The 26,289-nt window shown below is 32.0% G+C and overlaps 3 protein-coding genes across 10 annotated transcripts in view; 2 read left to right on the top strand and 1 right to left on the bottom strand.

Annotated features, from left to right (window-relative positions):
- Nucleotides 1-3,750, top strand: part of LOC108691224 (ethanolamine kinase) — a 4,325-nt gene extending 575 nt beyond the window's left edge. For 4 of the 5 annotated variants that reach the window (XM_018198900.1, XM_018198896.1, XM_018198897.1 and 1 more), the window contains exons 2-7: nt 281-409; nt 966-1,103; nt 1,318-1,583; nt 1,670-1,896; nt 2,028-2,250; nt 3,292-3,750. In XM_018198900.1, coding sequence (XP_018054389.1) covers nt 290-409; nt 966-1,103; nt 1,318-1,583; nt 1,670-1,896; nt 2,028-2,250; nt 3,292-3,370 — 1,053 coding nt within the window. In that variant the 5' untranslated portion in view covers nt 281-289 and the 3' untranslated portion in view covers nt 3,371-3,750. Of the gene's footprint in view, nt 1-29; nt 55-280; nt 410-965; nt 1,104-1,317; nt 1,584-1,669; nt 1,897-2,027; nt 2,251-3,291 lie in introns of those variants that run through there. The other variant, XM_018198899.1, reaches the window with a different exon arrangement.
- Nucleotides 3,751-4,868: 1,118 nt separating this feature from the next.
- Nucleotides 4,869-8,634, top strand: LOC108691225. Its single transcript, XM_018198901.1, has 8 exons — nt 4,869-5,430; nt 6,122-6,295; nt 7,102-7,222; nt 7,354-7,534; nt 7,611-7,824; nt 7,930-8,092; nt 8,168-8,307; nt 8,429-8,634. The coding sequence occupies exons 1-8, from the start codon at nt 5,317-5,319 to the stop codon at nt 8,540-8,542; spliced, it is 1,221 nt and encodes a 406-aa protein (XP_018054390.1). The 5' UTR covers nt 4,869-5,316; the 3' UTR covers nt 8,543-8,634.
- A 2,739-nt stretch (nt 8,635-11,373) lies between these two features.
- On the bottom strand, nt 11,374-15,069 carry LOC108691214 (eukaryotic translation initiation factor 3 subunit M). 4 transcript variants are annotated; one of them, XM_018198879.1, is made up of 8 exons: nt 14,874-14,891; nt 14,373-14,533; nt 13,354-13,533; nt 13,173-13,267; nt 12,760-12,978; nt 12,360-12,628; nt 12,113-12,256; nt 11,374-11,844 (listed from the first exon to the last, which is right to left on the bottom strand). In XM_018198879.1, the coding sequence occupies exons 2-8, from the start codon at nt 14,415-14,417 to the stop codon at nt 11,621-11,623; spliced, it is 1,176 nt and encodes a 391-aa protein (XP_018054368.1). In that variant the 5' UTR covers nt 14,418-14,533; nt 14,874-14,891; the 3' UTR covers nt 11,374-11,620. The 4 variants fall into 4 exon arrangements, with proteins under 4 accessions (XP_018054368.1, XP_018054369.1, XP_018054367.1 ...); XM_018198880.1 differs by lacking the exon at nt 14,874-14,891 and adding an exon at nt 14,726-14,859 and having other exon boundaries at nt 14,373-14,425; XM_018198878.1 differs by lacking the exon at nt 14,874-14,891 and adding an exon at nt 14,813-14,853 and having other exon boundaries at nt 14,373-14,411.
- Nucleotides 15,070-26,289: the final 11,220 nt, after the last annotated feature.

Genomic DNA, 26,289 nt, shown 5'->3' with positions numbered 1-26,289 from the left:
ATATATATAGAGATATACTTGTACCAGATCTCTTTTAGTTGCCATGAAATATTTGTAAGGACTGAATGTTTTTATATTTTTGTACATACAAATTTTTTAGTTAAATATTTTGTTCATTCATAGTGAAATTATAGCCAATAGATCCACGTTGTATGATATCTAATTAATGCATTACAAATAGAATATATATTCCTCGAGTCTTTAAATTATATCTATGTTATCTGCACTCTATTATTAAAATAATAATTAAGTAAAGAACTTTTATCATTCCACAAAATAGCATTAAGCTATGAGTGTATGTGAGGAACATCTCAACATTACAATAGATGAGAATGACATTATTGTTGGTGCTAAAGATATTATAAAGAAGATTAGACCAACTTGGCCTTTGCAACAATTGCATTTCAAGGTAATTTTTGGTATTCTTTTATAAGAAGTAATAGAAAAAGAGCTGAACAAGGATAACAATATTGAATTCAAAATTAAATTGTCTCTTATGTCTCTTGCTTTTAAGTAATAAATCGTTATATTTATAGTGTCCTTTTTGTATCAATATATTATATTTTATTTTTACTGGTAATCTTTTTTTACCTGACATGCAATACAATTTCAATTCTTGTCATAGAATTGAAATTTTAAGGCAGGTTGAAATTTGTATTTCCTTATGTCCGATTTATTTATTCCTTCATAAATGCAGAGTTTTATCAATTTTGTTTTCATAATTAAATAATAAGAAAATTCAATATTAATATTAGGTAAAAATTCGCGGCGTTTTTTAATGTTATCTAATGGGAAAAATGCCACGAACTTTTTCCCACACTTAGCTTTTTAGCCTTTTCTTGCACCCGCATGATTTTAAACATTGACATAAGAGTTTTCAGATAACAATCTTTACTATTACTGATGATATGTAAATCAAATCGAAATAACTAGGAAAAAGAATATCTTTTTTTCTTTTATTTCAGATATTTACTGATGGAAGAACAAATAAGTTGATAGGAATATGGTACACGGGACATTGTACAGATATGATCCTGGTTAGAATTTATGGCAATAATTCGGATTTACTGATCGACCGAAAAAGCGAAATACAAAATATCCGGGTAAAGATTTGATCAAAGTTATTATACACAGCGTTATTTTGTTTTTCCATATTTCAGTTTATAATTAAATTGTTGTAATTTATATGCATTAATTTTTTTTTATTAACCTGCACATATACCTATATATAAGTATTATACAAAGAAAAATATAACAAATTTAAATTTTAATGTGTAAACAATATAACTAACGTATAGAATAAATATTTGTGCATAGATATTGAATAAGGCTGGCTATACTCATTGCATTTATGCTACATTTAACAATGGATTTGCTTATGAATTCTTGGAAGGTGAAACTCTGACTATTGAAACAGTCAAAAATCCAAAAGTATATCCATTAATTGCGAAACGTATGGCTGAAATGCATAATCTTGAATTTGAAAATGAATCTATATCAAAAGATGCTTTTATTTGGGGAAAATTAAAGAAATTTATGCAAATTATACCCAAAAGATTTTCGGATTCTCTTAAGCAAACAAAGTAAGCGCTTATAAATAATTTTTTTCTTTGAACATCATATAAAACATATTCAATGATTCAGTTGTTGTAATAGTTTCTACTTTAAGGTTTGAAATGTTGATACCATCCTATGCAATATTGGAGAAAGAATATCAGCTATTGAAAAATACACTTTCCAAAGTGAATAGTCCTGTAGTATTTGCTCATAATGATCTTCTACTAGGAAATATATTGTACAATCAAAAACAGGAGAATGTCGTTTTTATCGATTATGAATACACTGCGTTCAACTATCAGGCGTTCGATATAGTTAATCACTTTACAGAATATGCCGGTAATTACACATACTTCAATCTTTTTACAAATGTATTAGAAAACATACCTTTGTACATAAAATGTATTACAGAACAACAAAGTATATCATAAAGTATATTGAATAAAATTTTAAATATCTGTACATTTAAGGTTTTGACGAACCGGATTATTCTTTATATCCGGATGAAAATTTTCAAAAAAAGTGGTTAAAAAAATATTTACGAATATACAACGCGACGACTAATGTGTCCGAAAAAGACGTTGACAAATTATACTGGCAAGTTACTAAATTTACTCCTTTGCCGCATTTTTTTTGGGGCTGTTGGGCTCTCATCCAGAGCGAGCATTCGCATATTGATTTTGATTTTTTAGAGTAAGTGCTTTTATTTATCAATAAAACATATTTATAAATGATATATCAAATATATCTGATATGATAGAAAGATAGAAATACATACTATTTATATTTATATAGAGGAAAGGCCTCTATTATGAGATACCAAGTTTATTCATTTTGGATAAATGTTAGAAATCCATAGGCAGAATTTTTAAAAAATAATAGGTCATTTTGAAGAGAATGTTTTGAAGGAATAAGCTTTAAGATAACGTTATATAAAATTTAATTCAAATTCCATGTTTTTTTTTTTTTTTTGAAAATTAAAGATGTAAAAAGTGAACAAATCGCAAAATCAAAAGATTGTGCTCCTAATATGAAATGCCCCGAGAAATCGATAGTAAAACACAAAGTATATCAGTATTGCAATTAAAAAACTTTATTTAATATTTCTAAAATACAAACACAGCCAACGTGCGCGAAAAATAAGCATGCGATAGATTATACCCAGAACTCGTCTTCAGATGATTGGAATCCACTCTTGGTGGAATCCACTCTATCACTACACGAAGAATTTATTGCCAAATATTTATTTATTAAATAATAAATAAGGTTTAAAGACTCATCTTAAAATGAAATTTGAAGATATCCAAATTCTAAAATCTTGTTTTACAATGACTACAGGCATGATCTAATAAAGAATTTTCTACTAAATAGTTTATTAGTTTAGCAGAACGCCACTATCTCATATTAAGCGCCTATCTCATAATAGGGACTTTCCTCTATATACAATACATTAGGTGTAGTAAAAAGAAATCCATTATTTTTCCATTCAATTTCATGCAAAAATAATGGATTTCTTTTTACTACACCTAATATATATGAAACTGTTTACTATCTACTACTATCGCTTATACATATACGCACACTAATAAAAATAACGGCAATAATAATTCGACAATCGATTATTTTCTTGTATAATAGAGTTATTTGTATAATAGACTAGTAAAATTTTAGGATAAAAATGAAATACTTTGATCAAATAATTATTACAGTGAATTAAAAAATTTTTTTTTTCAGATATGCTGCAATACGTTTCAACGAATATTTTAAATGGAAGGAAGAAATTTTTAAGATGAAAACAGAATTTGATGAATGAAAAAAATGGCATATATAAAACTTGTATGGTATTTTTTTATGTATTTATTCCAATTGAAGTATTTTGTCTCGAATGTACATCTTAGCAATTGTACATGTATGTGTATATATAATTTTTTATTGACTATTGATATATATGATATATTGTAATATTTATATATACAAGTGACATTATATATATATTAATAGTTGTGACCAAATATGATCACTATTTTATTGGTGCTGGTAGTATACAATATTGTATAGATAGATACAGATTTTTATATTTAGAGTATAATAGAACAACTATGAAACAATGTTAATTAACAAGTTTAATTAACTTTAAGTTTTCTTTCTTTGTTAAATATATATGGAATCTATAAAATAAAAATGCTCGAAGAATTAAGTTTGTGTAATTAGTTTAAATTTTCAATAATTACGAGCTCTCAATGACAATTTCCAGTATAATACAAATAACAATAGTTCAATAAAAATAATCGATTTCAGGGAAAAAGACTTAACTTTTATTGATTATCGTCAATCGTGTTATCAGCGATTAATATCATTGAGCTTTTTTTAGTGTTTTTAGGAAGATTTGTATATTGTATTGTGAATTATGAGATACCAATGTATTCAATGAATCATGATATCGTGAATCAATTCACTTCTATGCTGTGTTTTGTTATTATGAGTACTGAAACTCTCTAGTTCGTGACTAGATTTTCAGTATTCGCATTCGCAATGAATAGCAGAACGCACACCTAATATATGTATAATATACTGAAATTTGTGAATCAATCGCTTTGGGATTGTATTTCTTGTAACGAAGTAAGAGAAGATGACAAAAGTGAGCGAATTTATTGGAATATTTATAATTTTATTGATTAATATCTAGAAAATTTGCTCACTTGTAATTTTCATCTGCTTTCAAAATACACATTCGATTTCATTATCGTTTATTCATAACATTAAGCACACATATTTCTATGTGTGAATCTCGATATATCGATAATTTTGGAATCGGCCAAGGGCCAAGATGCATTTATACTAGCGTGCTCACGCTGTCTTCACTCTTGGAAGTTGGATGTAAACATTGACTGAAAATGTGGTAAATCGTAATCGAAAAAAGAAGCATTGTTGAGCCTGATTAAATTCTTCTTCTTTTAACAAACGTCATAATTGCAAACTGCTCGGTTCGTTCATTCATTCATTGTTTTTGATTGTTTCAACATATATTTAAATGATGCCTTCCAGCGATTCTAGTCACAGTGTAACATAGCGATCATTAATCATTTCGGTATAATATAACATGGGCAAACAAAAATATATAAATAAATGTTACACTCGTTACACTGAGTCTCTTGGAAAACACTTAAAATTATAAGAAATTCAGGCTTTTCTCTCTCATTTTTATATATATTGATCAAAATGTTCTTCAAAACGAATACTCGTGTGACGATAGTATATGTACAGTATAGTAGTTCGCGCGTTGCGCCACTTATTTTCTCATTCTTGGTTGGTGCATGTCTTTCGGCAGAACGACATTGAACAGTCGGTTTACCAAGTCGAGAGAGATAGTTGCTTCATCAAATTAAGCTATATCTGATCGATATCGGAGAGAAACCTTAATTTCTCTCTGACGATATATATCGGTTCTTGATGCCTCTTCGTTGATAGACGATGTCTCGCGGATACCCGTTTGATTGAGAGCAATTGAGAGTTCTGTACTGGACAATCGAGAGAGAGAGAGAGAGAGAGAGAGAGAGAGAGAGCAGCTGAATCAAATCAAACTACACCTGCAGGCTGCAGGCTGCAATCAAATACACAGTGGTGCGTGTTCATGCTGGATCGTGCATCTCGACGCATCTTCGACCTCTCCGAAAAAAAAAGAAAGGAACGCTGTGTTCTCTGATCACCCAAAAGCCTAGACTTCGCGTTTGCCGATAATCGTTTGTCGATAATTGAAAGATGCACGTCACCTGCAAGTGCCTGAATGTATCCATCAAATCTAGGAGCACCGAATTGCAGCAGGTTAACGTTGAGTTGACTGATTTGGAGCGTGCTGATGCCTTTTTTCGAGAGGTAAATAAAAACTTTTTTTCATTCGTTGCCTTTCTCTTTTTCGAAAAATCCATGATCTAAAAACAAATAATTAAAAAAAAAGTGTTCCATTTCATCCCCTCCTCCTTTCACTTCTCACCTGTTTCATTGCAAAGTTAAAATCGATTTGAATTTCGGTTTGAATTTAATTAGAGTTTTATCTTCACTCCTTTACTGATATAAATTTAGAATTTAATATAGAGACGTGTAGTAGAATGAAAAAATATATGTTTTCTCATGCTTCAATTTTCATAAATAGATCTCAGTTTGACATATCAATGTTAAACATGTAACTCAATTGCGATCGTATCAATTCCATGTTTTTTTTTTGCAGCACAACAATAATCTTATTCTTTGGGACTCTGTCGTATTATGTTAACCTTTTGTTCAAGCTGGTTCATCTTCTATCTTTTGTATATCTTCTTTGATTTTATATAAAATATTTTTTCTAGTATTCACATGAAATTAGTGAACATTGATCGACATGACGTTTCTGTTTAAATATTAAATTCTTTTAGCATTAAAAAGAAATAATATCTGCATAAAAGCTCATAATCAATCAAAATCTCATAATCAATTACTTATATAGATATATATAAAATTGTAATTAAAATATAGAACGATTTAATTATTAATGACGTAACAATGATTTTATTGATTTTATTTTTGACAGGATTTGGCGAGTGTATCAGAATTGGAAAAAATTACTAAAGAACAACCTGGTTTAATGGAAAAAAGAAATGTTGGATCCTGGATTGTACACCGTTGTTGTAATTGCTCAATGTATACTCACGCAGTTCACAGAGAATACGGTGCTGCTTTAGTCCTCATTAATAACAATATTCTTGTAAGTTTTAGACAAAATTTAGACAAAAACATATTGAGAGATAAGAGAGAGATATTAAATTAATATTCCAAAAGACGATAGTCTTGATCGAAATAATCTGTTTGTGTTTGCCATATAAATAATCTGTTTTACTATGGTTGCCACCTTTCCTGTTCAAGATTAAATGCCATTCAGATTATTGTTACCGTCTTGTAGTGAATTTTTTAAAAAAAGAAGAACAAGTTTAAACAAACTTGTTTAAAAAACTAAGAATCTTTGGTCAGAGAAGTGCCATGTTTACTTGACTGACTCTATCTACATTCTTGTTGCTTTTCCAAAACGTTTGTCATTTATTTAATTTTAGTGTAACTTACGAAAAATAATTTATTATGAATCATTCTTTATTTAAGAGCGTGTTCGAATTCTCATCCAGATTCTCTCTAGGGACCAGTTTCACAATTCACGTTAACTCTTAACTGAGGTTCAACTTATTCATTATTTCTTTCCAACTCCCTAGAATTGGAAAGAGATGAGAAACAAGTTGTAAGTTTGAAACTGGGCCTAGGCATCATGCCATCCTTGTTTAACATTGGATAAACAAAAATGATGTGATATCTGGGTGGTATTCAGATAGGAATCTAAGCATAGTCTATGATAAGCAATTGATTTTATCAAGAACGATTGTCTCTGCATATGATTAATTGCAGATACACATTTGTTGTTTATATAAATTACAAAAATAATACTTATCAGAGATATATTATTTATTTTTATGGACGTGTTAACTTCTGAATAAACTTGTTTGAAAGATAATTATATTGTTACAGTTATCTCCCGAAGAAATAAATAAATTAAAATCCAATCCAGATTATAGCCCAATATTTAGGGTAGTAATTAATCATAGTTTGGAAGATCTCGATGATTATCTGCAACAGCCTAAATTTTCTGGTAAGTCAATGTGTATATATGTGTGTGTTCAACATGTATTTAATTTTGTCGGATTTTATAATAATTCATTTATATCTGCATATTATGTATCCATATATTATCTTAGCGTACGTTACGTTTTATTTATCTAGTTTCACAATTACCTAACGCGATTCAAGTGGCCCTAGATGGATTACAACAACAGTTACAGGAGGCTGTACAACGTCAAACAATAACTATAGAAGATAAAATACGTGTGTTTACTGATGAGCAGCATCAATTGTTGGAACAATTTCGCGAAAGAGCACACAATGAACATAGGCTGTTATCAAAGTAATTTTACAAGTATGTGTATATTGCTATATTATATAATAATAATAATCATAACTTGTTTTTTTTTTATAATTAGACTAGTATGTAGAGGTGACGAGACAAGTAGAGTTACCAATAATATAGAAACTCCACCAACAACTCCTGACGGTTTTAAAAGTATCATGACTACCTCTGCAGCTAGTACAGTGAATCCAAAGTCTAATATAATATTCAGTGATACAAAAATATCTAGTAGCCCAAACGTTAAACACGAAACAACTACCAGACACTCCTCTAAAAGTAGCATTAATGTAAGTCATTTATCAAAATTTTTTCAATTATTACTTGATATACAGATCAAAAGTTTTATAATTATAATTTTAATTATTATTAAATTTGGATAATAAACTTTGCAGAATGAAAATTCGAAAAAAAGGGATACAATGTATATTAGTACCAAGGAATCAACTAGCTTCGATACAGAAGTATTGTTTCCTTTTGAAGGAATGGAGGATACAGACACAGCCACCCAACAGCTTCTATCTTCTTCGGAAAACACTGATGGATCTGATACCGATGGTATGACGTATTAATTTATCATTAATATCCTTGTGTTTTGTTTAGGACCAAGTTTGTAATAATTAACATATTTAGATTCAAGCCAAAACGAGGAGATTCATATGCCAAGAAGTCAACGGGATGGTCATTCTACGTTAGCTAAATCATTACCTGTCATTGTGCCTGTTTTCCCTTCTATCGTTCATCATACAATACAGGATCAAGATGATGATCAGGTAAAATTTTACATGATTTTTAATTTTTGCAATATATTGTATTACATTTCTGAATCTTTTAATGCTTATATTTGATTGAAGTTTACTCTCTTAAAAAAAAAATCTATATATATAATTACAGTTGCCAACTGATCCACTCAACATTCGAGCTTCAATGAAAGCCTTAGCTAAAAGCGTCAATACTGATACAGTATTTGGAGATTTACCACGTCCCAGATTTTCTACTCAGATCTGATTTATCAAGTATGATAAGAAAAATTCAGTCATAGTTTCTTAATTTTTTGATACAAAATTTTTTGAAAAAAAATATATCATAATCTCAATCATCCATCATTTGTCTTTTATACAAAAGTTACAAGAGGTTTATGTATACTTGGAATAAATATGACCGGTTTTACACAGAAGTACAGAAAATGTCCTGCATATTTTATAGAAAAGATGCCTCTTAACTTAAGTTTTAGATATTCTAGATTTATTAACTAATGTAAAACATATTTAAAAAAGATAAAACTTTATATGCTAAACTGAATGCGGTGCTTACAGAGATGTTATGAAAATGATTGTTTCACCTTTACTTAGGATGGGAAATTACTGTAGTGATGTTGAAAGTGTCATATTTTGAGGCAAGAAGTGTACAATGAATTATAATAAATCTTACTTAAGGAAAAGCTGTAAGATTTTAAAGGTAGATCTTCGATTCGCCTTCTAGGTTAAATCTAAAATGTGCTCTTTGCTTTCTGTTTTATGGAACATTTTATCACTTTTTACTTCTCACTTTTTTGTCTTGTTTTTTCATTTTTTTGGTAGCCCGAGATAAGAATTTATGATTTCAAAAACGAAGAAGGGAGAAGGGGGGAGGGAAGAGAGAAGAGATAGAAATAAGAAATATCTGACAAGAAATACGATTATTGATGAAACGGTCGCAAAGAGGATAAAAGAAACAGAATAGAAAGAGCATATAGTAGATTAGATTTAAAGATCAATAAACAAAAAAATGTACATTAAATATTTGATTTAAATACATAAAATTTGGAGTTGTACCAATTGTATAGTACATACAATTTATAACTTTATAATTTATTTCAGCATTATTTTATTCACGTATACGTTGTAAATAAGTTGTTGTAAACAACAAATTGAATTTTTTAAAAAGATTAATTTAATATAAATAGATTAATATAAATAGCAGCATAGTAATAGTAGTAAATAACTACATTGTGTGGTTTTTGGCATTATTGGTACTTATACAATGGCTGCGTTCAGCAAAAAAAGCAGCTTTGCAACTGTTGTAAAATTCTTAAATTAGTTTAGGCCCGGTTGTACCAACTATCTTGACTTAGTTTGACTTTAAGCGAAACTTAAAACTCTATTCGTCTCGTTTTAAAGCTGAAAAAGAGACAGAGAGACAGAGTTTTAAGCCTCGCTTAAAATCAAAGTAATATTGGTGCAATCGGGCCTTATACATTTAGATCCAGTGAAGAATTAAGAGCAAGATCAATATTAAAGAATTTTACAACAGTTGCTTTTTCTGTTGAACGCAACCAATGTATGACATACGCATGTACGTACGAATGTTTTACAATATTAATTTTTTTATCCCGTTTTATTGAAAATTAAAATACTATTGAAAAGTACAGAAATAATGTCAACTATGTTTAAGTATAAAAATGCTTTAAGATTATATAAAATTAATGTGATAGAAAAACAGCGCAAAAATGTCAATGTAATAAGAAAAATTAATTATAAATCATAATTTTTTACATAGAGATTAAGATCTAAAACAGATCAAATGCTTCTCATAATGCTGCGTATTTTATTATCAAATAGCTGATATCTGCAATTAATATTTTTAATACATATATCGATTGCATAATTAAAATGCAGTTAGAATTATTCAAGAAAAAAATAAAATTTTTATATAATATAATTTTAACATAATATAATTATATTTTACTCCTAAAAAATGAAGTTCATTTTATCATGTTCAAACATTATTGATTATTCAAGTAGAATTATCATGAAATACCTGTAAAAATGTTATTTTATAGAATTAAGAATGTATTTTTCATCCAGTTTACTGTATAGTACATTATTATTTTTATTGTGAAATATATATTATGTTAATTGATGCACGTGTGCGCGCGCGCGCGCGCGCGCGCGTGTGTGTGTGTGTGGTTTTTCAAGACATGTATGCATAACTGTCCTAAAAGTATCCAACCTTTGCGTATATTTGTCTTTGGGCATCCTCTGTGAAAAACAGGCATTTGATATTCAAAGAGGATACCTTGAGGAGTATTCCCCAAGTGGTATAACCCAACAGCTATTCAAGTAGCAACGATACGCAATTGTGCGAGTTTCGAAAACTCTGAGCGAGTCGAGTAGAAAATTGCATTAAATTTTATTGCAAAAATTTGGCCACACATGTTTCGAGATAATCGGCATGATCCATAAAGTTTATAGCAATGACTTTATTGACAATGGATAACGAGAAGAGTCTCGATCCAAGAAAGCGTGCTACAGTTGCGAGCAACGTGAAGGCAATGCTTACTGTTTTCTTTGACCAGGAAGGTATTGTACATCACAAATATGCTCCATAAGGTCGTACAATAAACAAAGAATATTATTACTTGGAAGTTCTGAAACGATTGCGTGACACAGTGAGGAGCTGTTGGTTATCACACACAGAAAGTGATTTCCAGGACTGCTTTTAGAAGTGGACCGCTGAAAGGATTACTTCGAAAGAAGATTATTTTGAAGGCGACATTGTTCATATCCAGAATAATTGTTTCTCATTATATAGACAGAGATTGGATATTTTTGGAACAGACCTCTTATATTTACATGCCTAACACACATATAGTGTGCATACCTAATTTAAATATACATTTTTTTAATGCCATCTAATGGGAAAAACGCCACGAACTTTTTCCCCACACCTAATAATATGACACAAATGCGCGCAAATAACAAAATTAATTAATCGTCTTGAATTAATTTTCAATATACTTTATATATTATGACAAATTTAAATTATTTTATGGAAATAATTTAACATTAAAAAAGAGATTAACGCGAATATAGCTATATTAAATATGTAAATATATGTTTAAAATTATAAAAATTATAAAAAATTTTCTATTTAACAGTTTTGTGTTATATAAATATATTGTAATATAATATTGTAATATGATTAATTTTTAGCTGCATTGTTTTTATAGCTAGATTTAATGAACCTCTGTTATTTTCTGGAAAAAAAATTATAATCTTGTGGTATTCTTATAATTATGTATATTTATGGAATTTTTCAGTATTGTCAGTGAGCAAGAGTAGCTTTATTCTTTGCTGCAAGCTCCATTTGAGCAACAGCTACAGTTTTCATGCCATCCTGTACGGCCGAAAGATTAGCTTTCCATGATATAAGTAAATCTCGCAGTTGCATCCATTGCGGACGACCAAACGTTCTATGCATTGTGCTTGAAATTAATACTTTACGGCCAGCCTGATCCATACGCGCTCTTACAAGTTTGGTTTTTAGAACTGGAATAACATTATTTACATTTTGTGAGAATATTATTACATGATCATGACATTTTGTATTTTTCTTAAAAGTTTGTTTCTTAAATTTGTTGAACGCTTCGATAACTCAATGAAAATATAATTTACTAAGTCAGTACAGATTCATTTAATATATCCTGTCAAAAATCAGTTGGCACTTAAATAAGCAATAGTGCAAAACTATGTTATTTAAACAGGATGTTAAATGTTATTTATTGTAAATAAAATTTTAAGAGTAAAAATGGCTTACCATCAATTATGAAGCTTTCTACTTCAGATTCTTCAATCTGCAATTCCTCTTGTATTGTATCAAAAGACATTTCTGGATTTGTCTCTGCAAGTTGCATAAAGGTTAATAGCCTCATCTTTTTCATGTTTTGTTCATGATTTAATCCTACAAAAAAAAGTACATTATAAATTTTATTTTATTGAAATAAATTCAAACTTTACAAACTTTATCTACATTATGGACTAGATATATATATATATATATATACCAAGTTGATGCTCTACAAATTCTCTATGATGTTGATAGAAATGTAAATAAGCTGGTAATTTATCTTGTACAAATACAAGAAGTAAATCATGTATTAATTCGCCTTCTAAAAATCTCACAGGTTTCAATGCCAAAAGCGGATCTAACAAAAATGTATTTGGATCTGCTAACGCAGCTAATATACAACGCTGTGCATCTTCTCTAGCCGCGGAAGCATTCTCTGCTGTATAAGTTCCCAATAATTCCACCATAACAGCTGCTGCTTGTTCTCTAAAAAGAATTATACAAATACCTTGTAAAATATATTTTATATTTGAAATTATTTCTATATTGTATAGAAAATAAATGAGTGTGTTAGAAAGAGAAGGAGAGAAGTAGATGAAGAAAACACAAGACATTACCCTTGTTTGCAACTTAAAAGAACTTCATGCAACAAACGCAATAACTTTTGCATTTGTTCATTCGATGGAGGAAAGGAGGCAAATTGTTGCTTTAATTGATCTATTCCACTATACACAGCTTTTACTTGATCAACATTGCGGGCTATTTGTACCAAGTGGTAATAAACATGGTATCTCATTGGAGAATCATCAGCAAGAGATTGGAATAAGAGCCACAAACTGCAAACATATATCATTTGAGAAAATGTACTTGCAAAAGTTTGCATATTAATATTATTAAACACTAAAATCTGCTTTGTAATCAAAATACTATTACTTCTCTTAATTAATTTAAATATGATTTGTTATATTAAATAATGTTTACATATATAAATTTACATATATGAATTTTATAAAAATTAACAATGTATTACGCTTTTAAGCAAACCAATCCAAGCTTATATCCAGGTGCTTTTACGAGTTTCTCACAGAATGCTAAAATTAAATTTTCAGCGCGTTCCGTAGGTATCTAAAATAGAATATCGATAAAAATAAAAAGAGAAATTAATATTTAATTATCTATAATAAAAAATTATCAAAACTTGTTAAACTTGCCAGAATCATGATAGATACAATGTCATTCAATACAGTTTCTATTTCGCTTTCATTTCCTTCTTTGAAACATGCCTCACATACTCCAATAATCTTATGCAAATCATCTTCTATACCTTTAGGAGACTTTTCTTCGCTGATTTCGGCACCAAGACTTTTAAAATATACTCTTAGTTCTTGCGCCTAAAATAGTAACAATAAGAATAATAATATTAAAAAGTTATTATATAATTATATAATTTAGCTATATATAGCACTTCAAAAAGCAATAAAATCAGACTATTGTGTTTTTGCATGAAATAAACAATCTAACAAAAAAGTGTCTTTCAATTCTGCCCCATAAAACTGAAATATTAATTTTTAAATTGACAGATATTCAGATTAGGAAATTGTCACATCAATAAAGGGTTACACAAATTTTATTTTATAAAATTTTTTGTTTTAGAAACAAATTTTCTGCTTTAAAAACACAAATATTATTTTCTATACATTTTTATTTTTACAATACTTAGAAGACTGTTTTTAAAGGAGAGAATACTTATTCTAGCCTCATATGCTTACATTCTCATGTTCCTCTATGCCATCAATGTGACAAGATTTCCTAACCTGATGAATAGTCGTGAACTTTAACGCTTAATATCTCAATTCGCGGAGCAGAGCGAGACTTTTTTTTGCAGATTCTTTCGTTTCATGCAAAAACGCGTCGAATAAGTCTAATTTTACCAAAATCAGTGAGCAGGATACAATTCTAGGCAATTACGAATTTTGTATGTTACTGTACTTTTAACACTTTTTTAATAATTCTAAAGATTAGAAAAAGACAAAGTTGAACCGAAGTTAAAGTTAATCTATGTTGGAAATAGGCATTAATGTACATTAATTTTGATATAACCTAAAAATATCACAGATATATTTCGAAGATTTGTATCTGTTATTCTTGTAACTATTATGCATGTGCCTATGCCACAAAGATATATTCCTAAGAAAATTAATCAAAATGTTATTTAATTTTGCAAATTTACCTGATCATCTAACGACAATTCCATGAAAATTGGTGGAACCTGCATTTTGAACGCTACACGTTTTTACCGTAATAAAAATCGATTAGACAAGACTACGTTAAAAGCAGAGAGAAAACCACTGAATTACAAAGATGCCTTTACATGGTAGCATCAACCCGGATCTGTATATAACAGTAGGGCTACATTCCAAAACTTCCTTTCTGAGGAAAATTTTACTCGAAATATATAATGTATGTAATATATACTATAGCATATATATACTATAGCATATATAGAGCAAAATCTTCTTCGGAAAGTTTTGGAACGTTGCCTACATGTTTTAAGCCTTAAGCCATAAGAAATGAACGAATTACAGTCAATTATTCTCTTCGCATTCGTAATGGTATGTATTTGCTGTAAGAAATTGGTCAATTTCTTACAGCTTAAAGCTTAAAACACACATGGTTCCTGCACATAAAACGTAACAACGCTTGTCGCGCGGCGGAAGTTATCGCACTTAACCAATAATTCTATATTCTTAAGTTGGCCTCACCATGCAAAACTTCTAGAAATGATGTAATATTACTTTCGCCGTGCGGCGAAAGTTGGATTGAGTTCAACTTTTGTCGCGCGGTGGAAATTATGTATTACTTCCGAGCAAGCAAGATGTTGATTGGCTATCGCGCTAATTTCCGTCGCCCGACAAACATTGTCGCGTTCTGTGTGCAGGAGTAGAAAGAAATCTGAGAGAGGACATGACGACATAATGGCTCAAAACCTGTAACCGCAAAATGCTGCCGCGCACTACTGCCCTCTGACAAAGTGGGTGATTTCCCCTAACCAATCAGAGATGTTCCGCGCTTTCTATTACGCCTGTTTTAAAAAATTATATTGTATTGTGCAATTGTGTTTACGCGATTTTTGTGTGGACGTGCAGAAGAGGCAATATGGAAGAGGCAATATGGAAGTATTGCAATTTTTTTTAAATCAATATGATTCTTTAGTTTAAAATTTAGAAAAATACATTAACTATGTTATTTATTCTCTCATATTTTTTTTTATTTCTGTACTTATTTGTTTAGTGTTAGCGTTTTTATTTTTTGTTTAATGTACATGATACATATAAATTATGTTTTTATTTACTCTTTATTATGTATTTATTTTATAACTTTTTTTATAACTTTTTTAGTTCTTTTAATATAAAATTTTGCATGTGAAAAAATCTTCTAAAAAATGGTAATGATCTGGTCTGGTTATGTATAGAAAAATAGAGAAGATTAATCTGCAAAGCATTAATTAGTTAATATAATTGTCTTTGTTTACAGCAAATCAAATGTGATTATTGCGACTGGCTGATATCACAACATTGTGAAGCATTTTTGCTTTAAATAGGTATGATGAATATAAGAATGAAAATAATATTGCAATTATTGGTATATATGTACCTCTGTTACATGTATCATTTTGTATATTATATGAAATTAATTAATATAATTGAACTTTTTTATGCGTTACAGTTAATAGATTAGATGATAATGAACTATTGTATCTTTTGATAGTTCTAATGAAGATTTGGAAGAATGTCTTATTATGGTGGTAATAGATAGGTCACCATTTAAATGTTAAAGAAAGATCTAAAGCAAAAAAAGCACTATGGGAAGAAATAAAAATATAATTAATAATATGTATATATAAATTTAAAAACTTATATATACATTTATTCGACACGTCTTTATGGAGCTGGAATTGGAATTAATTTGTTTTCTCTGCAGAAAAATAGAAATCGAAGAAATAATTGTATAATTTCAATTCATTCCGAACAATGCCATATATCCTAATATTGTTACATGCTAAGAAATATTATTAATAATTACTTATTAACAAAATTTTTATTGTTTTTAAAATTATTTGATAAAATTTATTATATTTATATACCGATGTGAACCTGGCTTTATCAAAAATAAAAATTAATACTGCAGGTCGTTTGTACTTCGTTTGTACTTGTTTGTACCGATCATTATTTCGTTTGTACCTCAAACAATTAAACAAAAAGTGAAAAATAAAAAATGGCCAGCGTGCAACTTTAAAATTTTTTAATTTCATTTATGCCATTCGAAAGAGAATCGTTTGTATCTCTCTTATTTTCGTTTGTACCTCAAAGAGTTCGGAGATACAGCGTTTCAGTTTTTGCGCAATCCCTATATAGTATCTCCGAACCCTTTGAGGTACAAACGAAAGTAATAGAGATATAAACGAAAATAAGAGAGGTACAAACGATTCTCTTTCGAATGGCATAAATGAAATTTAAAAATTTTAAAGTTGCGCGCTGGCCATTTTTTATTTTTCACTTTTTGTTTAACTGAGGTACAAACGAAATAATGATCGGTACAAACAAGTATAAACGAAGTACAAACGGCCTGCAGTATTAATTTTTATTTTTGATAAAGTTGTGCGCCAGGTTCACATCGGTTATTTATATTTATTTATAGTTGTATGACAAGATTTAAAAATAATTTATTATTATTTATTATTAGGTAATATGAGTATCAAAGACCTCCAAAAGAAATGGAAATATCAAAGAGACTGTTACATAGACAAGAGTCAGAAAAAAAATAAAAGAGTATGTGCCGAATGAATATAATGTATCGTCAGCAAATTTTAAATCGAATTATAAATTTTTTGATTTGATGAGAGGACTTTGGACACATTTCAGACTATAGCGTAAGTATTGTATATTATACAAAATCATTTACATGTTAATATATTATATAATTAACACTTTATTGAACAATAAGCATTTTATCAAAAACAGTTGAAAAACCATCCTTACAAACAGAAAAAAACAGCAATAATTTTTCAGAAATATCAGATGTAAAATCAGAGATAAGTTCTAATATAGCTTCAATTCGAAGCCCTAATCTTTCATTAGTCGCAACTTCTACTGTATCAGCCAGAAAAAGTAAATAAACATAATTACCTGCATGTTACATTTGTATTATTTTTCAATTTTCTCTAAAGTTTCAATTGTGTTAAAAGAACGAAAGAAAAACAATAAATCAGGACAATTACAAACTGCCGTATTAGATATTTTAAAGATGCCTATTCCAGAACTAGAATTTAAAAATCAACTAGCTAGCTATTGATTTTTAAGAACTTTAGGAGAAGCTTTATCAAAAAATTTATGTTGGAAATTAAATTTCTTCAAATGGCCACAACAGCAGAGTTCGAAAGAAAAGAAGCAAATTTTTAAATTATTAACCAAAGATATTATTTTATTAAGTGTACAACTTTGCTTCCGCCGTTTTTTTTCCGAAATTCGAGGCTTTATTGTAAAAAACTGGTCATACATTATGATTCAAAGTATTGTCCATCGCTGGCCACTACTTTCTCCCATCTTTCGGGTAGCGTACGAATCCCGCATCGAAAAAACTGGTCATCTTTTGAGGCTATCCACGAATCGATCCAATTTTTTACTTCTTCATAAGACCGGAAGTGCTGGTCAGCCAGGCCGTGTGCCATTGATCGAAACAAGTGATAGTTAGAAGGAGCAACGTTTGGAGAATACGGCGGGTGGGGTAGGACTTCCCATTTCAACGTTTCCAAGTATGTCTTGACCACTTTCGCAACATGGGGTCGAGCATTGTCATGCTGCAAAATCACTTTATCGTGTCTCTCGTTGTATTGCGGCCGTTTGTCTTTCAATGCTCGGCTCAAACGCATCAATTGCGTTCGATACCGATCGCCTGTGATTGTTTCAGTCGGTTTTAACAGTTCATAATACACTACGCCGAGCTGGTCCCACCAAATACAGAGCATGACCTTGGAGCCGTGAATATTCGGTTTGGCCGTCGACGTGGAAGCATGGCCGGGAACTCCCCATGATTTTCTGCGCTTGGGATTATCGTAATGAACCCATTTTTCGTCCCCAGTCACAATGCGATGCAGAAATCCCTTCCGTCTTTGCCTTTCAAGCAGCTGTTCACAAGCAAACAAACGCCATTCAATATCTCTCGGCTTCAATTCGTATTCGTAAAAAAAAAAATTAAATAATTAAAAAAATAATATTGGGAGTACAAATTAGTTCGGTCCGTTTCTCTAAAGATGGCTCCAGCTGTTGAATGGTTCATAGTGACAGCTGATTTTGACGGTTTCAGAGAGGTTGAACATCTGCTAATAATATTCAGTTTATATCGCTTTGAGTTTCATACAAAAACCTTGATTTTTACTGTAATGTGAAATGTCGAATTTTGTGTTAACCAAGCAGCATTTGCAGGAGGTTTTGATTTTTTGCTTTAATTAGAAGAAAAGTGCGGCTGAAGCCCATCGAATGCTTGTTGAAGTTTATGGTGACACTGCTCCAACTGATAAATCATGTAGGGAATGGTTTCGACATTCAAGAATGGAGATTTCAGCGAAGACAAACCTCACTCTGGACAGCCGAAAAAATTCGAAGACAAAGAATTAGAGGCATTACTCGAAGAAAATCAGAGTCAAACGCAAGAGGAGCAGAATCATTGGGGGTAACTCAACAAGCCATTTCTGTACGATTGAGAGCCATGGGAATGATTCAAAAACAAGGAAATTGGGTGCCTTATGAATTCAAACCGAGAGAGTTGAAAAGCGATTTTTCACTTGCGAACAGCTGATTCAAAGACAACAGAGAAAAGATTTTTTGCATCGGATTGTGACTGGAGATGAGAAGTGGATATTTTACGACAACCCCAAGAAAAAAAAATGCTAGCTAAGCCCTATCAATCGTTGCTATCGACCTTAATATCAACACTACAGCCGAACATTGGTTCGAAGATCATGCTCTGTATCTGGTGGGACCAAAAGGGTCTTGTTTACTATGAACTGCGAAAACCTGGCGATTCCATTGCGGGCGATCGGCTACAATTGATTCGTTTGAGCCGTGCATTGCGAGAAAAATGACCGGAATACAAGCAAAGACATGATAAAGTTATTCTTCTTCATGACAACGCTCGGCCTCATGTTGCTAAAGTTGTAAAAAATATTTGGAAACGCTCAAATGAGATGTTTTACCGCACCCGCCGTATTCTCCGGACATTGTTCCTTCTGATTACTGTTGTTCCGAAGGATGCAGCAAGTCACCGGTTCACTTCTTTCGCAGAAATCGAAAATTGGCTCCAAAATGGGATCGCCTCCGAAGACGAGTCATTTTTTCGATATGGAATTCGAAAATTGCCTGAGAGATGGGAAAAGTAGTAGGCAGCGATAATACTTACAATACTTTAATTGATCTGTTCATTCATTTTATTTTGAAATAAATGCACAAAAAAACGGACCGAACTTATTTATCCCAATACAAGTTATCAAGAAGAAATGGTCCAAAGGAACACAAGAGGACATACATGTTGTTCTTCAAACAGATTAAATAAGTATGGAAATAACTTTTAAATATAATGACATTTTCTTGGAATAGAACGGAATTCTTCTATGTTTACGTGAACCTTAATAAACTATTGAGGTTTAATTAAATTTTATTTTCAGAATATTGAAACAATTATTCGTCTGTTTTTGCGCTGTATGAGCTGCCATAAGCGCTGAAATAAAGCATCGGTTGCTCCGGCACCGAAAACAACGCTACCGAAAACGTTGCATTAAAACATCGACTACTCTAATACTATATAAGGGTTGCCATAAGCGCGGAAATAATATATCGGCTGCTCTGACGCTATGTAGACTGCCGTTGCATTAAAATGAATGCAATAAAGTTCTGGTTTGCCCTAGGTATCGATATATTATTATGAATAACAAAAATTTCTTACCATAATAGAAGAATTTTATGATATTAGATGTACAACTTCGCTTCCGCCGTTTTCCTATAGATGGCTTTAGCGGTAAGTGGTGATCGAAATAAATAGATCATAGACGTCATACAATAAACTTGGGCATCTGTCAACATAACTCCATAGAAACATTAGTCGATTTGTGTCTGCATCATAAAGTTATTCTCGATTGAAAATGTCGAATGAAAAAAAAGTTTACGAGCCAAATTGTCGTCATTTGCGAGAGGTTTTAATTTTTTCCTTCAATATGAAGAAATCTGCGGCTGAATCTCATCGAATGCTCTCAAATACTTATAGTGAGGCTGCTATTAGTGAAAGAATGTGTCGTGAGTGGTTTCAACTTCAAGAACGGTGATTTTGACGTCCAAAGGTCATGCTCTGTATTTGATGGGATCAGCTCGGCGTAGTGTATTATGAACTGTTAAAACCGATTGAAACAATCACAGGCGATCGGTATCGAATGCAATTGATGCGTTTGAGCCGAGCATTGAAAGACAAACGGCCACAATACAATGAGAGACACGATAAAGTGATTTTGCAGCATGACAATGCTCGACCCCATGTTGCGAAAGTGATCAAGACATACTTGGAAACGTTGAAATGGGAAGTCCTACCCCACCCGCTGTATTCTCCAGACGTTGCTCCCTCTGACTATCACTTGTTTCGATCAATGGCACACGGCCTGGCTGACCTGCACTTCCGGTCTTATGAAGAAGTAAAAAATTGGTCGATTCGTGGATAGCCTCAAAAAATGACCAGTTTTTTCGACGCGGAATTCGTACGCTACCCGAAAGATGGGAGAAAGTAGTGGCCAGTGATGGACAATGCTTTGAATCATAAATGTATAATCAGTTTTTTATAATAAAGTCTCGAATTTCGGAAAAAAAACGGCGGAAGCAAAGTTGTACATCTAATATTCGTACAATTCGCATGACCCAGATTTTAATGGGTCATGAGTGCTTTGAGGCCTACTTTTTTGAGATACAACGTAACGCATCGGCGATTTGTGCGCATTGTCATGCGACTGCGGGTATGACGATGCACACGCAGTATTTTTGCCCATGTTGACTTCGGCCATGGACATCAGATTGGGGCTCGATGTCCTTAACAGAATATATGGTTCCATTGTCAGAACGGCTATATGCTCCGCTGCGTGTTAGATATAGTAGCCCGTCGCGGATTTCTGTCGTCATGCGCAAAAAAGAGCGGGCCGAGTGGAAACGTCAGGCCCTGAAGAGGCAAAGGGCTCTTTTAATTAGAGGCTGTCTGGAGTTTGACGACAATCATGTGTAAAAATGTATATGTAATGTACATATTTAGGATTATTACGTCCAAGCTTCGCATGCATGGAACTGAGAGAGTGAACGCAACAGGAACCAAATTATTAGACCGATGTGGTCCAGACTCCGAACCGCAAGAGAACTGTGGGGAAAGACCGACGCAAATCGGGAGGCACTTCGCTTCGTTCTGTGGCTTCTAACGAGCCGGATTGAACGGAGGACAAAGTGGAAACCTCAACTCGTGCTCCGCTAAATGGACGCACGAGTCGGATGTATCTTTTAATTTAAAGGGCCCAAACTGAGTCAGTGTGCTGGGAGGGCGCACTTTAATGTCAGATGTGCCTGTACGTCCGTATGCCCTGGCTTTTGATCATGGAACTTAATCCAAGTGCCCTGGGAAAGAGCGAAATGTAATCGCGGAAGAGCTTACAATAAATACAAGGAGAGTTTTTCAAATTAACAAACGAGGATTTAGTTTAATAGTATTATAATATAATAAAAGAAATATTTAATAATACATTTTTCTTAAGTAAAATGTACAAGTCTTTGGTTCTCTATATTGAAGTATATGATCGTACGCATTTGTGTGTGTGTGTGTGTGTGTGTGTGTGTGTGTGTGTGTGTGGAAAGAGAGTTGTGTGTAATACAGACATTATTTTGAGTGTGGAGAGTTTGGAAGGAAGAGGAGAAAATTAAAGTATAAGCTCATATGATTGGAAAGAAAGAGGATCGATGGGAATGAGGGACTGAAAATAAGCAAGTGATCCTGTAATGCTGATTACTCGGTCATTAGTGGAAGGAATAAAGTAAGACAAGTATTCCAACAACTGATGGACGTTATGAAAGAGGAGAAGAAGATGACCAGCGGGAAAGTAAGCATCAGATTCAACAGAAGGAATTGAGGGGATAGTATATGAGACGAGAAATCGGGGGTAGTGACATCGGATGTCAGGAGGAGGATTGGACGTGAAGAAGTCCTCGAAGAAATCTGGCTACAAATCAGAGATAGGGGAGTAAGAAATTTCTAATAGCGGTGATAGAGTCAAGGCTGAAGGCTGAACGATCGTCTGTTCTTGGGCCGATGCCTGAATTAGCGGAGATTGCTTTCTAGAGTTTTCCGCGGTGTTAGAGCGGACACGGGCGATGAGTCAGCATGCTTGTTAGTCCCCTAAGTGAAGACGAGGGGCGGAAGATCTGCGTGAACGCACTAAAAATTTGGTCGTCTTTAAGGAGGAATCACACAAAAAGAGGAGGGACCACTTAGTGTACTGCAGCGAAATCAAAACTTACTACTTGGCGATAAATAAGATCCCGAGAGATCGTCGGAGAGGGTACTGTCGACTGTGACATGCTATGACGTCAGGTTCGCTTCGTCAAATTCCCCGATTGTGCTGTTGGTCTTAAGTTGATAGTATAGTTTTGCACTGACTCTCTGGAGAAAAAGGGCTTCGAGAATCGGATAAAATCTTTTTCAAGGTCCCGACAACTACAGCTTCCCCAAACTCAGAAAGAAAAACCCTGAGGGCCGTAGAACCGCGGTTTTTGTACTGTCGCCCCTGATTACTCCAATTTGGATTGATAGGTTTTGTTAACTAATTTTTTCTTTGCTCTCGGATTGATCAAGATCTTGGAAGATCGTTGATCGGAGTCTGTAGTATGGAAAAGTGTTCTCCTAAATTTTATGATCTTAAAATTTAGGGGAAAACGCTCGTGCAGTGTGTCAAGAAAGCGCACGTGCAGCGTCGGCATGAGATCATCCAGAATCTACCCCTGAGCGTCGCTTCTTAGATTTTGTGACCACAGACTCGTGAGAATCGTCCGCGACTTGATCGTTAAAAAGTATCTTGGCGCCGATCTTACGCTTCCAATGATATATTTATTATTATTTTAATCGCAATGTCCGAGGGACACAAACTTGGTGTCCTTTTGGTCCTGCCGCTCATGCACGTACACCGATTTTTATCTCGAAACGAGGAAATATTGAATTTTTCGTTTTAATTTTTAATGTGGGAAAAGAAAATTTTTAGTCTTCTCTAGGTTATAATGCTCAACTTGTGCGTTATTCGCAGCTGTCTTTTTATTTCAACAAATTCTAAATCTCCATGAAAGAAAAGAGTGGGAGTCCGCTGGACGTAACATTATTTAATATAATAGAATAGGATTCTAGCTTTAAGTAATACCGAACTAAAGAAGTGGGAGCGATACTCCACGACTTAAATGCATCTTGATAAAATGCTGGGTAAACGATTCCGAGGTGTGCCCAATCTTGATCTTCTGGAGGTGCTGAATAGGGGGAGATTTTTAGCAGGTGATGATGTCCACTGTCTTTCTTTATAGGAAGAACGTAGACTCATCGAATCCTGCACAATCGGGAGACTGGCTCCTGGGTGTCTTCCCTTTATCCGATTAAGTTCTTCTTCGAGCATCCCGAATGAGGGGCTATGTAAAAATTTATGAGAAATTTTTCTCTTCCTCGCAAACAAAAAAAACTATATTCATACAATATTAAAAATTCATTCTGTCAAATCAATAATCAAAATAAATATTAAAGGTCCTAAAATCCGAGAGATGAAGAAAATATGGTTGCATCCTCACGAGAATGGGCGATAGAGGAGGGGGAGGGGGGCTCATTCTTTATTTTAAGTATATTCATAGAATATTAAGAATTCATTCTGTTGCAATTGAAATAAATATATATGTAATGTATGGTCAATATTTAATATAATTATAAGTTACACATATATTATTAAATATAATATATATGCATATGATATATATTTATATGTATTGGATTGTCCGGAAAGTTCGTGCCGATGTTGAAGGAAAATTGAAATGCAGAAAATTTAAATTTTAGTGTACATTTATTAAATTATATAAGTTAGTCGGCACGAACTTTCCGGACAACCCAAAATATACATTTGTTTCAATTCTTTTCTAATCGTATTGTATGAATTGTAGCTTATAGAAAGTTACGTGACAAGAATCGAAAATATATACATTTGTGACACGCATTACTAGAAAGCTGCCCCGTATAAAAGTAGGTGATATATCCCTAAAAATTTATTAAAATGAAAAGGTCAGGCCATGTTCAAAAACAGATCTTCAAAAATGTAAATTTTTCAAAAATTAAATGATTATCTAATAATATATATTATCATGAAAAGTAATTGATATATTCAAGATCCTAGTTTAAAGTGAACATACATAAAGCGTATTCTCAAAAATGTAAACCTTTAAAAATTTTAATGATTATCTAATAATATATTACTATGACAAGTAACTGATTATTGAAGGTGCGAGTTCAAAACGAACATACATATCTACAAGTAAAACAAATTATAATTTCATTCTAGAAAATAAGTGCGATATTTTATTCTTAATGAACAAAACATAAAAATTGTTTATTGAAATTTGATTTAAAATTTATACTAGCCCATAAAATGAAAAATAATTGCTTATAATTCCAGAGTATCAATTTGTTAATGACTCGGAAAAAAAACGGTATCTGTTATCAAAATAATAGCAAAATGATCAAAATTTAATGAGTTTTCTCGGTGTCTACTTAAAAATAATGTCGAAACTTTTACAAGGTAATCAAGAGGATGGGTACAATGGAAGCATAATTCGATTTAGGCCCTTTTTCAAGAAATTAGCTTTTTTATATAATATTGATCGTAATAGTAAAAATATTATAACATGTAACTTCTTAAGGACATAAATTTATTTGATATTGTACGCGTTTTTGTATAATAAAAAAGTAGCAAATTATTTTAATTTTTATTAAAATCAAGATTTTGTATTAACTTTTATTTCGCCCATCCTCTCAATTATTACAACACTTGAAGTACGAAAAGTATTACATTTGAACGGTATTTTCAAAAGTCTATACGAAGTGAATATATATTATGTCAAATAATCAGTAAACTTTTAACCGTATAGCCTTCTTTGTATTTGACCCGAGAACATTTATGAATTTTGGATTTACTTAATATTTGCTCGTTTCAGGCAACGTTTTCAATAGATCACTCGCTAAAAGTACAGTATAAACTCAAAATCGGAAATTGATACAAAAATTCGAAATTTTATTAAAGAAAGATTGAAAGATAGACTTTTAACCAATTTCTGAACCATTTTCATAACTCTTTTATTTCAATATTCCATCCATTGAAAGTTTTTTAAAAGCAGGCCGCCATGTTCTTTTTCCGAGTCATTAACAAATTGGTACTCTGGAATTATGAGCAATTATGTTTCATTGTACGGGCTATAATTGTATAAGTGTAAGGAGAGGAGAAGTCTGCAAATTTTAATCTAAGAGTCTATAAGCATAAAATGTCATTAGAGTAACGAGGAAAAGTTTTCTTGATAAATTTACTAAAGGGGGCGAATCTGCCCCCTCAGGAACCATAAAAAATTATATGGTTGGCAGTGTTATGGTTGGTCTGTCTAGGGTCACCGCATATACAGGCTGGAGAATTCATATTTTTCTTATGCAAGCTAAAGTTTAAGTTATAAACTTCAGCTTGCATAAGAAAAATATGCTTGGCACGAAGTCTGTTAATCAAAACAATCTCCTGGCGGTTGAGTGACTTTTTCTGGTACCGTCATATTAGACGTCTGGTACGTCATATTAGAGGAGTTAGCGTAAAGCGAAATGTTGACGTAATGTTGTCCTATAGTCTTTGAAGCGTCTTCAAAGTATTTATTGAAACGAGAAATTGATATTTTGTTGGTTTTCAGGCTGAGGTCAGAAATAGGGAATATAAAGTTGTTCCTTCCCCCTCTTAAGATGATCTCCTTGACTGCCTTATTCATTATTTCGTTGTCCGGAAATACTACGATGAATTGGGA

This window comes from Atta colombica, unplaced genomic scaffold (assembly GCF_001594045.1).
Source record: "Atta colombica isolate Treedump-2 unplaced genomic scaffold, Acol1.0 scaffold42, whole genome shotgun sequence".
Lineage (NCBI taxonomy): Eukaryota > Metazoa > Arthropoda > Insecta > Hymenoptera > Formicidae > Atta > Atta colombica.
This window is presented reverse-complemented; position numbering and strand designations above follow the sequence as displayed.